The 15,182-nt window shown below is 41.2% G+C and overlaps 1 protein-coding gene and 1 long non-coding RNA gene across 2 annotated transcripts in view; one reads left to right on the top strand and one right to left on the bottom strand.

Moving 5' to 3' along the window:
• Nucleotides 1-15,182, top strand: part of LOC119743514 (leucine-rich repeat-containing protein 9-like) — a 94,077-nt gene that overhangs the window by 63,561 nt on the left and 15,334 nt on the right. Inside the window, exon 5 of the mRNA XM_038219953.1 lies at nt 7,514-7,577. Within this exon, the coding sequence (XP_038075881.1) occupies nt 7,514-7,577 (64 nt within the window). The remainder of the gene's footprint in view (nt 1-7,513; nt 7,578-15,182) is intronic.
• Nucleotides 12,238-13,821, bottom strand: LOC119743537. The gene is made up of 2 exons (XR_005273046.1): nt 13,604-13,821; nt 12,238-12,624 (listed from the first exon to the last, which is right to left on the bottom strand). It is a non-coding gene; the product is annotated as an uncharacterized LOC119743537 (long non-coding RNA).

Below are 15,182 nucleotides of genomic sequence, written 5' to 3'. Positions count from 1 at the left end.
GTCGAAATTCTACTCGATCATCAAAGTACTCGTACTCGAATAACAGTACTCGCTAAAACAAAGTACTCGTACTGGAATAGCGGTACTTGATAAAAAAAATGGTATATCACTTACGTTACCACGGAACATGTACTTCAAACCTTACATGTCACAGGTCACAAAAAATACCGAAACAGCCCTATGTTTGTCCACAAACATAAGTCTAGTTTCTTTTTTTTTTCTTTTTCAGCCCAAGTCCATAGCATTTGTACATGTATTTTTGTCACCGGCACTTTGGCCACTAAAATTAATCTGATTGCCTTTATTCTCGGCACACACTTAGACCAGCATCTGAAGATGTTCCCCAAACATTGACATCATCGTGACGTCATTGACATCATCGTGAAGTCATAAGTCACGTGATGTCACATTATATGCGACTTTTCTGTTGTGACCATTTTCGAGCAGAATTCGGCTAGACCTGACAGATTGGGCTATATCTCCAGAACTACACGTCCGATTGTGTTGAAAGATGTATGTATGTACCTAGATTGGATGAAAATTGAAGTGACGTTATGATGACGTCATCACATGACGTGTGTCGACGTGTGTCGACATAAGGAAAATTGCATCTTTTACAGGCGTATATCTCCAGAACTACAGGTCTGATTGGGTTGAATGTTGGTATGTGCCTAGAGCGGGATGTGTTATAGATGAAGATGAAAGTGATGTCATCATGACGTCATCACATGACATATGACGTCATCGTAAAAATACATATTTTATAGGCCCGTATTACAAGAACTACAGGTCCGATTGGGATCAAAGTTGGAATATACATGTACCTAGACTAGGATATCTTATAAAGAAAAAAAAATGGTGTCATGATGACGTCATCATGTGACATATGACGTCATAGTCAATAAACATATTTTGAAGGCATATTTCTCCTGAACCACATGACTGATTGGGCTAAAAGTCGGTATGTACCTAGACCGGGATGCATTATAGATTAACATTGTAGTGGCATCATGATGACGTCATAACATGACATATGATGAACTGGGTTGATGAACCTATATCTTCTGAACTGGGTTGAAAGTTGGTATGTAACTATATAGACCGAAGTGCGTAATATAGTGACATCATGATTACGTCATTACGTTTCATGTGACTCCATATTACCGAAACAGCCCTATGTTTGTCCACAAACATAAGTCTAGTTTTTCATAAATTTCTATTTTTTAAATTTTTTTTGCAGAGCTTTTTTTTCCCCGACCCCCAAAACCCCTCCTCTGGATCTGTGCCTGATTAGCTTCCCTCGCGTGGCTGCCTCTGTAAATTTTGGGCATCATTTGGTCAAGAAAAGGCATCACTTTCAAAGGGAGGAGATCAAAAGGATTTTTCCTGTTCCGACGCAAGCGCACGGGAGGAATGGGCCTAATGTTCCCAATTCCCCCGGGCGCCTGCGTTCGCCCAGGCCCCCTTGCGACCGCGGGATCATGCCTAACAATGGCACAATGAAATGGTCAAGCTGGGTGCCCACAGCATGGTAGTACAATAGACCTGTGCGGTGACAACGGTGGATAATGGCAACTGCTCAGATAATATCCGAAGAAACATCGGCCACACTGAAATTTACAAGGAGACTTTGGAAATGTTGTGATAAAATAATGTTTGTTGTTTACTCATCTCTTGCAGGCGTTGTACAGTTGAAGATGGATAGTGATTTAACTTGTTAAAATGCTCAACAAATCGAGAAGACGTCTCGGAAATTAGAGTTACATGTACATGTTTGATAGTTTGTGTATTTGAAGGGAAATGTGCAACATTTTACAACAGTGACGTCTGATGGAGTGACTGAAGGAAATATTCCTGAATAAACGATCCCAGCCGATCCAGCCAACCAACCCATGGACTAAATAATGTCCCCCGGCCACCACGTGGTTAATCTCAGGAAAGACACACTGCTAAACTATGTCACCACAGCTGGCCACTGGTTATCTACTGTCAGATCAGCGAGGCTGGCTACATTTATATACAATTGTAACAATCGTGAATCGTTAGTTGGCATTTTTTTTTTCGTTGATGTCTCATAACCAAAACCATTTTTTGGTGTGGATATTGAAAAGCATGAGCAGGTATAAACCAATAGCCCCAACAGTAACATAATCAACTACCCAACAAAGAAGTTAATAATACTTCACATTTATTTGCATTCTTTTGAGCCTTTATTATTGGGCCATCTAAAATATTGTTTCGACGTACATCCGCCCCGCCGCAAAGAATTACACCATCCTACTTTCACTTCCCTGTAACTGAAAACAACAACAATCATATTAAAATTGAATTCATAAAAAAGAAAACGAATCCGTGGAAAGGTTTTGCGTGGTGGCAATGGAGTTTCATCAAGATAAATATTACAGCCCCATTTCCTTTATATTTCCTTTAATACTTGTTTCTTTTCATGTGTTTACCTTCGCCGTATTTCACATACCTCTGCCGTTGCTGGCGGCCGTGCACGCGGGAGAACGGGACATTAACCTGACAAAGAACGCACACAATGAGACTTTTAATGAGCTCGGGTACTTCGCTGGGCGCCTGGTAAGCCGGGCGTTCTACCCCGGGAGAACGGGCCTATTGTTGGGTTTAGTTAATCCCCGTTCAGAACGGGAGGAACGCGGGCGCTCGCGTCGGAACGGGAAGAATCCTTTGATCTTCTCCCTAAGGCATCATTTGGGCATCTTTAGGAATCATTTTCTTCATCATAAGGCAGCATTGAGCATCATGGGCATCAGAAGGCATTGGTTCTGGGACACGGCAGTATGCGTATTCGAAAACAGCCTGACGATATGTTATCTCTTTGGCCTGAATATTCTCCAGAATAACATGGGAATTAGCAAATTGCGGTAGGACTTTTGATGCTCATCTACAAATTATATAATGAACATAATACTTTGATATTAATAACATTTTCTTTATAACGAAATTGTCGTCGACCTACCAGTTCCACTCATCAGTGCTGTGTTGTCCGCCATTTTCAGCTGAACCACTTGCAGTATCCTGGACCAGTTGCAGACTCATCCCACACGACTATGGGGGGGGGGGGGGGTTAATGACTGAGTCTCTTTACAAAGAAAAAAGGATATAGTTTGAGTTGCAAAGTAGGCCAGTGCAATTTTTAGTTGCCAAACACAGGGGAAATGAGCGCCAGCAGCTTGGCAGTAGAGTGGGCGGGGACGCGGTGGAAAATACTTTACTTCTTGTTTTTTGTTATGATTTAAAAATAATCATGGGTCCGCGGGTAAACGCCTGTTATGGGAATCAACTACTTGGTCCCAACAATACCCCTTAGTATATGGTGTCGATACTTACACACAGAATTGGCAAGTTAATTAATTGTTTTTTACCTACCGACCCTTTTTTTTTTGCAGATTATTTAAAAAAATTTTTTAACCTTAATACCAAGATATAGTGAAGCAATAAAATGCTACCTTGAGAGACATGAACATTTCTATCTTACTATAATTCAAGGAATCTCTGTCTGTCTGTCTGTCGATTATCTCCAGAACCGGGCACCGTGTGAAGTTTAAAATCGGCGGGTATATTGCTCGGGGCCACAGAATGTGTAGTGCTAAGTTTGAAGTGGTTTGGATGAGCGGTTCTCGAAAAAGCTGCAAAAATGATTTTCTGAGCCTCAACGTGGCAGATTATATACCTAGAACACGCGCAGTCCTTTTCAATTGTTTACGTCATGTTTGAGCTAAAGCGCGCATGCTTAATATGACGCAACAGTGGAAAAAGGACGGGCACATGGGGTTCTTTTCAATTGTTTACGTCGTGTTCGAGCTAAAGCGCGCGTGCTCAATATGACGCAAACAGTGCAAAAAGGACGGGCACATTGTAGGGCGATAGCACTGCACACATAACAACATAGCTGGCAAATATGGAATGCATGTGCGTAAGGGGGGGGGGGGGGCCTAAATAGTACATGTGCAAACTTTTAGGATGCCCCACTGACAGCAGAAATGTGTACACCAGACAATATCACTACAACAATGAGGCTAACAGAGATGAAGATGACACGTTTTTGATGTAGGGTGATGATTTTTTATGTACATCCCTTTATTCACATATCAACATGCCGCCTTTCTGAAAAGTAGTGAATATAACTGTGTTGAGGGTGTTTTGTGTGTGGTTTCCTGGTCGACTAAAGTCGCCCATGGGAACCAGCAGGGGGGTACTTCTTGTCGACAAAAGTCGCCCATGGTAAGGAAAGGGTTAAAATGCCATTTTACTTTTTGTGAAAAACACAGGATTGTAAACAGGATCCTGTGTTAATTTATGCATACTGTGTCAGCCAATCAAAACAGAAGGATTAGTCCAATGAGAACTCATGTTACATCAAACTTTCAGCCAATGGGGCAGCTTCTTATATTACTGGTTGACTTTGGTGGGAAAAGAAAGTGCAACTTTAAGCTCACTTTGTCACAGCCCATTGTGTGATGCACAATGAGTATAATTTTCTTTCAAATTGCCCACCTCCACCTCATCACCTCCATTCGTAGGGTACTCGTGTGGGACAAAAATGTTTTTTAGCTTTTCTGCTGTTGCAGTAGGAATAAACGTCTTATGCCCTTCTTGGATGTGTACCAAGAGGTGATTATTCCTGATTTTCTGGCAGGAATTAGACAGACACAGGTTAAACATTTTCATTGCCCTATCATAACGGCCAATAACTTTATTACATTCACTATTAATTGCCCTATCATACTATGTAAATATACTATGACAGTTTACATTTGTTGTGACAGGCACTGTAATGGCTCCCTGGAGGTTCACTAGGGGCCATTCCTCCCATAGCTCCTTGCGTTAAAGGAGCCCAAGTTGCTGTACAGACCAGCATCAAAGCACGACGGCTCAAAGTGCAGCGCAGAGGGCCGCGAACTCACTGGGCCCGGACCACTTTGCTGTGGTATTTACCTTCACTTTGGCTCTTCAAATGCTCCGATATTTCGGATTTACTGGAAACAAATGAAGGCTTACTCCATCCTTGGTAGTTTTGCTACACCCAGCAGCCACACACCTTGTTGGCATGGCCGAAAATTGGGTGTTATTTCTTCTCGATTCCGAACGAAACACCAGAAAAACTTTCAGTGCCGCAATGTATATGTACATGTATTATGATGCACGCCGCAATGCTTGTGCCCCCCGCAGCGCGGCAAGTCTCTCCCTTGATTTGCGTCATACCCCTCGCGAAGTTTTATGTTAATGAAGCTTCCCTTTGTGGGGCGGAGTAGTTTGACCAAACATGTTCACAAATTATTTTCCCCCATTTATCCCAGAAAATAAACACCGCCATACACAAAATATTGTTAAGAACATCATCCTTTATTGATTTAAGCCAAAAAAATGCAATCCAAATTTTATTTCATGTTCCCTTTAAGCGGGGGAACATCCTGTGCCTGAATTGTTTATTAATAGTTCAATTTTGGTATTTGTATTCAAGATTTTCTTCCATTATGTAACTACGTCTGGTGTGCCCTCTTTATTAGGGTCTGGTGTGACTTATATATGGTGGGCCTGGTGTGCCCTATTCATGGCTGGGTCTGGTGCCCTATGTACCAGGGTCTGGTTTAATTTCCCGAATTTCAGGATATTGTGTGACCTAGGTATGGTGTGACCGATATATGATAGGCCTGGTGTGCCATAATTTCAGGATTTTGTGTGACCTATATTTGGTGGGCCTGGTGTGCCCTTTTCATGGCTGGGTCTGGTCAACCCAGGGGATCTGGTGTATCCCACTATATTGTATTTCTTTGCCAGTTTGCCCATGGTATCTGGCAATGTTGTGTTGAATAAATAGCTGTGGCAAATTACATACAAACAAAAATGATTGTGTGTTGCGTGTTTTATATCAGTCTGAGAATAACTTACAATTAGGTTCATTTCAATGCAGTTAATTTAATGATTTGATTGAGGAATTTTAATTAAGGAAAATGTTACAGTTTGTAATTGTTAAATGTACAACATGTACATGTATAGTGGGAGAACATGTACATGTACAATGTATATATACCTGTATAACATGTACACTATGCATTTTGGGGGAGCATTCATGTGTATACTTATGTGCATGTGCTTCTGGTTTGATCTTTTAGTTTTATGGGGTTGGAGTAGGGATGGGTATAGGGATAGTTAGGGGAGGATGGGGGCAAGGGCGGATCCAGGGGGGGGCCAAAGGGGGCCATGGCCCCCCCCCCAAAACGAAACCAATTTTTTTTTTTTTTAATGTGACATCGCAGTAAAGGCAGGCAATGAGTTCACCACCATCTTTTCCTAAAAAAAAATTGGTTAAAGTGGTCAGAAATTGCCTCAGATCGCACCACAGAGCATCTAGAATCCAAAATTGTTTCGGGGCCCTTAAGCGGGCCCCAAACCCCACGCCGTAATTTTTTAGACCCACTTTTTGGGGGGACCAAAATTTTTTTGGGCCCCCCAAAAAATTGTGTTCTGGATCCGCCCTTGGATGGGGGTGGGGTCGGGGTTGGGAATAGGGGTTTGGGTTGGTGGGGATGGGGTACGGGAGGATGGGGGTTGGAATAATGGGTTTGGGTGGGGTGGGGATGTGTAGGGGTGGGGTGGGGACAGGTAGGGGAGACAGGTAGGGGAGGATGGGGTAGGTGGGTGTAGGGGTTGGGTTAGGAGGGGGTGGGGGAGGAGGGGGATATAGGGATTGAAGTAGGGTTTGGGTTTGGTTGGGGATGTGTAGGGGGTGGGTGGGTGTAGGGGTTGGGTAAGGGGAGGGTGGGGGAGGGGGTGGGATGTAGGGATTGGAGTAGGGGTTGGGGTGGGGATGTATGGGTATGGGAGAATGGGTTGGGTGGTAGTAGGGGGATGGGGGAGGGAGGGTGGGGGAAGTGGGAGGAGATAGGGATTGGAGTTTGGGTGGGGTTGAGATGTGTAGGTGATGGGGTGGGGATGGGTGGGGGAGGATGGAGTGGGTAGGGGGTTGGGGTGGGTAGGGGGGGCAGTGCGGGGATGGGGTAAGGTTTGAGGCATGTGGTGATGTTACTGTGTCTATATACATGTACATGTACATACCCATTCATGTTCCGCATTTGTGGGGACTACACAATACTGGTAGTTCTTGCATGGTAATTCATGTATGGGGACAGAAGATTCTGTGGGGGCTGCAAAAAAAGGCTCCACAACTGGGAACTTAATACCCTAACAATGGAAAAATTTCATGTATTTATATATACATATACGTACATGTATTTATTAGGACATTTGTTGACTTTTTATGTTGGCATTTAAAAACTGACCCTCACACCTTGGCACATCAACGAGAATCCTGATCCCCATCATGCCCATCCCCAACCCTACCTTCAGCCTCCTTCCTGCCTTCGACAGCGAGCCATGGCGGCTTCGCCGTTCTAGTTATTGAAAATTATCAGTGTTGTCGATTTTTGCATGCATTTAGTGAATTTTTTTGGTGGCATAACTATAACTTTATTACATTTATTCCTAGGGGATTGGTGAACTTGTACAGCTTCGTAACCTTAATTTGGCTGCCAACAGAATTGAACAAATTGGTAAGTACAATGTAGTTAACCTTGGATATTGGGTCATGTTATAAAAAAACACTAGCAATTGCCTAAATTACAGTACTTGATTGTGCCCTGAACATATTATTGGTTGAACGTTCACAATCCTCACGTAGGCATGCGCAATACTATTAGTGAGTCAGTATTTTATAGTCCTACTAAACTCACAACGCAGTGCATTCTGCGCGACATCGTGCAGTACGCGTGACATGCGCGCCAATCTTCATAAGAGGAGTTGTTTACATCTTACTCGCGAGCTGGACACTCCATTATTTAGCTAGAGGGGTGTTTCACAAAACATGGAGTGAACTTATTGAACAAAATCGGGGTTTTTCGACTGAAAAGTTTTGAAATTTTTTTTACCAAAAAAGGTATGTATGAATGGGAATAAATATGTGCTTGGTCGGCATTTATCACTCTGTTTAAGACGGCTTGCAGTCCGAGTGCTGATAATTACCCTTGCCTTCAGCTCGGGTAATTATCAGCACCCTCACTCCAAGCGGTCTTAAACAGAGTGATTAAAACATATCAAACGCACAATTATACCCTTAATAATAATAATAATTACCTTTAATTGGACATTTGGGAGACATTCCCATAGACTTGTGCATTTTTCAAACTTAAATGTGCCATAACCCAATATTCCCTTGTCCCTTTTCCTCAAATTTCGGTATTTTTACTAATGAGACCATGAGCAACAAAAATAACCTAATTGCAATGATAGAATTTTGCCTCTAAAGGGGGGGGGGGCTGTGACATTAGGGAGACATGAAAATTACGATATCATGTCTCCTTAATGTTACATTTAGACGTATAACAGGTTCTTATATAGCGCTTTTAACTAAGTGGAGTGTCATGGCCTAGCGGTTAAGAACACCGGACTCATGCTCTGGTGTTTCAGAGGCAACAGTGGCGTGGGTTCGAGCCTGGGCCCGGACACTTGTGCCCTTGAGCAAGGCACTTAATCATTATTGTTTCGTCCTTTGGATGGGACGTAAAGCCGTAGGTCCCATGTGTTGTGTAATGCACGTTAAAGACCCCAGTAACACTTATCGCTAAAGAGAAGGGGTTTGCCCCGGTGTTTCTGGCAGTGGCTGCAATATGCGCCTCAGCACCTTGTAACCCTTAAAGGTGCTACATAATGGGTCTCATATTTCTCATATTGAGGGCCTCCATGGAAAGCAGTGCCCTGCACTGATCGGAGCTACCCTCACTAAAGATGACGTAAATAAAATAAGATTAAAGCGCTTTACATTATTATTACCCTGATCATTGGGCCAAGTAAACATTCCAACTACCATCTTGGCTCCCAGGGGAGTTACAGCTTGATGAGTGACAAAGTGCCTTGCCCAAGGGCACACGCACCATGACCCCAGGCTGGACTCGAACCCACAACCTGCAGCTTAACCCGCAGACCACAAATCCAGTGCCCTTAACCACGAGGCCACAGCACTCCACATATCCTCGCTTTGCAGTGCATTCCTAGAAAATAGATGATTTCGCAGAAATACATTTCTGGATGAATACTGTCACTTTTTTTTCTTCATCATTTGAGTTGGATTTAAGGATCAAATTATATATTCCGTACTTCGTGTGGAAATTCATGGAAAATTCATTTAAAATACAGATTTTGTCAAATCTGACCATAAAAATGTTCAGACATTCAACTTTTTGCATTTGTACAATTGGTCGTGAACAAAATCTGATAATTTATATTGTTGCGCATTCATCTTGTTTCATGCGATGGGGTCGAATACATTGCCTGGCTCTGCATATGAAAGCTGAAAAAAAGTACAAGACACAGACTCGGTATGCATTCTTCAGCATACAGTCTGGCTGTTTTTCATGTCGCTAAAGCGCCCTCTATCTACTTTGGGCTATAAGACTGGTTTTGTAGTTATTTTTTACATACCGGTACAGACACTAGTACTAATGCACGTCAGAACTTGTTCGAAAATCTAGGCCTTGTCAAATTTGGCATTGTAAAAATGCCATGAAAACATCGATGGAGAAAGAAGATTTCTCCAACTCAATTCACATAATATGATCTCTCTTTTCTGTGTATATATTTTCCACTTTATACCCGATTGTTTTTTACGGGCATTTTATGCTCGTAGTTGCACCAGTACCGCGTGGCCAGTTCTCATTGTGGCAGTCCACGCTTGCTAACACATGGTAAATGGACTGTTGACCACTTTCCCTTCGTGACTGACTTGCAATAGTGGTGTGCACGACAGACGAGCAATATTTTACAAATGAGCATTGTTAAGATCATAATTGTTGGGGGACAATACATGTACGTTCAAAATCAGAGCAATAAATATTACGAGATCATTACCGTAGTGATTTTACAGTAGTGACAGACCCGCACGCGTCGTAACTGTTGGTCAGCGCATGGTTTGAAATCATCACACTCACGGCACACTCTCGCAGTTCTCTTTTGCTCCAATGGCAGGTTTATTTTCTCCGTTCATTTATCAACCATTGATTTGCATTTCATCTTAACTTTTGCTGTACATGTGCTTTTTGCGTTTATCGAGGTCCAAAAATCTACCGCAAACTATATATTATTTTGTCGCCTAACGTTAGCGCGAAAACAAAATGGCAGACATGAATTTCGCTTCGGCCAGCTGATTTGTGTGACGTCATGGCAAATACAGTTATCATTTAAACACCATTCTTCACAATAACCAATCAAATCATCCTGATTTTGGTATTTGTGCTTGCAGCAGCAACCGGGTACGACCCAATGTTTTAATTACATCTTTCAATAATTCGAACCTTTAAAGACTTGATAGTATTTACAGAACTATCATCTATTATCTAGGCGTAAGAGCCTTTCATTATAGACACATTTAAGTAATCAATTAATTATACAGAATTATACCTGAGACAACACTCGTTTTTGCAATTGTTATGATTATTTCTAAATATTCGCACCCCATTTGATATTATGTTTAGTCTCATCGCTGTGATGAGGTACGACAGTGTTTTAATTACGGTCATTCAATAATTTGAACCTTAAAGACGTCTTGATAGAGACAATATTTACAGAACTAGGGTCTATCATTTAGGCGTAAGAGCCTTTCATTTAGCATATTTGCGTAATCAATAATAGAATTAACCTTGAGACTTCCCTCCTCTTTACAATTGTAATGGTTATTTCTGAATATTCGTATCACATTTGATATTATATTGAGGCAAGCTTTTCAGAACTAACTTTTTTGGTTTTGTACAATACCAAATACCATACCTTCCGTTGAGGATAAATCACGCATACTATGGTGCCAGTCTATTCAGACTTGTTCGCGTTCTGAACGCATTAGATCGCTAGTACAATTCTAGCATCTCATCTAGTAGATCTGATCTTTATGAATGTTACTGCCAACCTGCAAATCTCGTTTTATACCTCCGTCAGAGACTACTCTGACCATACCTTGATTGCCACTTGTGGATTTCATTTGAACCTTTAAGCTTTACAGAACTATCCTTTAGGCTTCAGAGCCTTTAGCCTTTAACTATTCTTAATTGAATAATCGCAAGATACCACTCGTCTATTACATTATGGCTGTTTCTGGATTTGTACCCCATTTAACATTGCTGTGTTGACTGCCAGATACGAAAAACCAAAACCATATTTGGAAAAATGGAAACGTACAACTGAACTATGCAAGACAACTCCTTCAGGCAAGGGTGGCAATGTTCGTCTCTTATAAATACTGTTTGAGACATAGAACAACTATGAAATTACAACCAGACTTAACAACTGTGTTAAAAATTGTGTGTTGTCGTTGCTGCTCGCAAGCGTGAAGTGATCTACCTTCAATCCAACCACGCACACATTCCTGTGCCACTCCCTATTCAAATTACCCGCCCTTAACCACTCTACCGTGTCTTATTTACATATCAATGATAAAGTAGATTTATTCTAATTCATCCCGGTACTCAACCGAATAAATATTTATCATTTAAACACCATTCTACACAATAACCAATCAAATCATCCTGATTTTGGTATTTGTGCTTGCAGCAGCAACCGGTATGAACTATAAAGAACGGGTCTGTAATACTGAATCCCCAAAAGGATTTAGATATTTAACATCATATTGCAATCACTCTCTTGGATATATTAAAGTATCCTTCGCTGTCTCTGATATAGCGTCCATGACACTTGAACAGCCTGTTGGATATCTGCTTTGATAGCCACTAAGACCCAAACAGCATTATGGGGCTGTTCTGGGAAAACTCTAACTTTCCCTCTCAAACTCACGAGTACTTCATCGGTTTATACTTCTATGAAATCACTTTATACTCTTCTTTAACATTTGTTTCGGTTTCTGAACACAAAAGAAGGTCTTTATCTGAAGGGGAGACTTTGACTCACTTGATATACAATTCTAACATTGCAACTGTACATGTTGACAATAATTAGCTCGCAATAATAACTGAATTCACTTGGCCGAGTGCATGAGATAACACGTAAATACTTCAATTAAAGTGCAGCTAACTCACTGAGCCGATAAGACCCGGCATATGAAATAAGGGCCTTGACCAGGATTCTTATATGAAATAAGATGTGTACTGAACGGTCTTTACCCTATTTTGGGTAAAATAAGAAAGAATATCTGGTGTAATTGTATCCTTCTTTGGCTTAACCAGTGTTCTTGTCAGACCTTTAGCGCGTTGTATGACACCAGAGGGTCTTTGGTTGTATCATGGTCCCAACTAGCCATGAGATGAACCCATGACATGGCAGCTAGAGAGTTTGTGACTGTAGGTGCATGGTGATGTTGCACAGTTCCAATATGGATCAGGTATAAGGCTACCATGTAAGGATCTGCGGGTAGGGATGATATTCCGTGCAACTCTGCCCATTGTTGCCATCTCGTGAAGGATGAGTTGTACTGCCAGACTGTTGATGGGGCTTGTGACTCGAGTAGCATGGAAGGCAGTTGACTGGCGAGACTATATCCAGCTCTTGACTTTTGGCCGATTGAGGAATCCGCTGCCTCCAATTATTGCTGTTGAAGATGAGCTTCCAAAAAGGAAATAAACAATGATTGTTACTTTAACGAGATTAAAATCATACGTCAACTTATTAAACACTTTCTTTATTAAGTGCATTTAATTAAAAGCGAATTTCCCACTGCTTATTGCTACAACTATTCTCTGAATACAAAAGAAAAGCTTATTTGCCAAATCTGAATCATCATCCGCTGGGGATATCAATTGTAACTTTTACAATACCCAACATCCGCTGAGGATATCACCATATTTTGGTTCAAGTCTGCTGAGACTGTCTTGTTCGCGTTCTGAACGCATCTCGTTTTATACTTCTGTCAGAAAGGACTCTGACCCTTACTTTTTTGCCACGTAAACCACTAAACTCTTGTATGGTGATACTCGTGGCTTTCATATTAAACCAATGGGGTTATCTTGGCCAAGACTTAGCCAAGTAATAAACTAGGCTGACAATGCATGTTTCCATAGGAGGGTTAACTTAAGGCCAATTTTACTGCTTTCGATTCTCTCCGAGTCGCGCTTCAGGTCATCTCGCCATCTGACCGATGCCCAAATATTCTATTGAATCCCTTTTGTACTGCCAGTGCGTCCAGCGTCAGTGGAACAGTTTTGAAAATGAAGGAAATTTTGCTCCGAACAAGACTAGTGAACTTTGTTGAGAAACAGATGTATACAGTGAAACAGGATTCTAATTATCTTTGGACTTACGAATCTCAAGTCAAGCCTACTAGAACTAAATTTTCTTTCTGGTTTTGAAGGAACTGGCAAACTCAATCATCGTCTAAAAGACATCTTGTATTTCTACACTTCTCCGCTTTCGCACTAGACAAAACACTTTGCTAATCCAAGTGCATTCTCCGCTTAAGTTGAGCATGTGCTCTCTGACTTTCTAAAAGCAATTGTTATAAGATGGAATAAGATGGCAAATCTCTAAACCATCATTAAGCAAGTCATCTATACATGACATGTATGCATAATTCTGCATTTCTCACCTTCTGAACCAACTTCCTCACCACTTCAACCCCGTTTTGCGCATTTTAGAACCAACCACTTTTGGTTTGAGCACTGTGCTCTCTAGTCTATGACTTTCTGAAGGAAACTGGAGTGTCCCAAGCTGTCTTCTAAGACAACTATCCTTGTTCTTGCAATTGCCCCTTTTTCCAGCTGTCGTACTATTTTGGTACAATTTAAAGACACATATGATAGTAGGAATTGGAACAAATTGGAAAAAACAATTTCTGTGAAACTGAGGAAAACCTGATTGGTCAAACGCTCACAAGGTGATATTTAAGATTTTCAGATCAAACTTCAACATGAATCATACATGTTGTCAAGGAACAAAGAAATATGGGCGTATCACCAACTTTGACTGATTGATGCCAGGGCTATCTACTCCCTTTTCCAACGACATTCACCTGTTGTCAATGAATTGAAACTAACAAAGGATTAATGATAAACGGCTTTATTATGGGTTTCCAACAATTGTATATGGCAGAACATCGATTCAATCTAGGGCCTATATTTCGTCTCGAACAAGTAGAGTGTGGGTTTTCTGAAATTGACCATTTTCTGGGACTGGTTACATCCTATAACAAAAGAACTAGAGTACAAGTCCCCACAATTCATGGTGGGAAAGTAAATCTCCAGAACCCTCTTTGTTCGGAACCAGAATTCTCTCCGTTCTCAAAAAAATTTCTGTGAATTTCAACATCTGCAACTACATTTTTGCAAATTAAAAATACTGTAATTTAACTTAGCTTCGTAAACTGGCTTTCTGCTTTCTGCTCTCCGATCCTCGGTCCCTCTGCTATTGACAACTGTCTTGTCTTGATTGATGCCGATGTAGGCGAGCTCTGTTGTCAGTAGCCTTGAGTGTAATGTAACTTCTTAAAATGAGATGTCGAATTTACTTTAGGAGAGTAAAACTGCCGTCTCTCCCATTTGCTGAAATAACGCAATGGAAGTACAGCGCCACAAAATTGTGTGTTGTCGTTACTGCTCGCAAGCGTGAAGTGATCTACCTTCAATCCAACCACACACACATTCCTGTGCCACTCCCTATTCAAATTACCCGCCCTTAACCACTCTACCGTGTCTCATTTACATATCAATGATAAAGTAGATTTATTCTAATTCGTCCCGAATAAATCAATATCTATTGCATGTTTCTAACTTGTGTGTTGGTGGGAGTGCAGTATTAATGACTTGACTGTGGTGAAGTTAAATACTACGTCTGTAAATTGGTCGGCCGTTGATAAAATAGCAATTTTTGGGGGGCAGTTTTCCCCCATTCCAACCAAACGACAATTTCGTCTCAGTGTACATGGTGTTTGTTTAAATGCGCTATACATGTAATATGTATTGAAAATATTTGAAACAGACTTTTTCAGCATCAATTGGAACTTAGGATTTTGGAAACAGAAATTTATACTTTTCTGAAACAGAAGGGCATTGGCCCTAAACAGTTTGTGACCTACCATTGCTATTTTAAAAAAAAATGGCATGCAGGCCTAGAATAAGAACACCTAACCGACACCTGCACTGCAAAGTGTCAAAACAATTTTTGTTAAC

Source organism: Patiria miniata, unplaced genomic scaffold (assembly GCF_015706575.1).
Source record: "Patiria miniata isolate m_02_andy unplaced genomic scaffold, ASM1570657v1 HiC_scaffold_11, whole genome shotgun sequence".
NCBI lineage: Eukaryota > Metazoa > Echinodermata > Asteroidea > Valvatida > Asterinidae > Patiria > Patiria miniata.
Note: the sequence above shows the minus strand (reverse complement) of the source record. Positions and strands in the feature narration are given on the sequence as shown.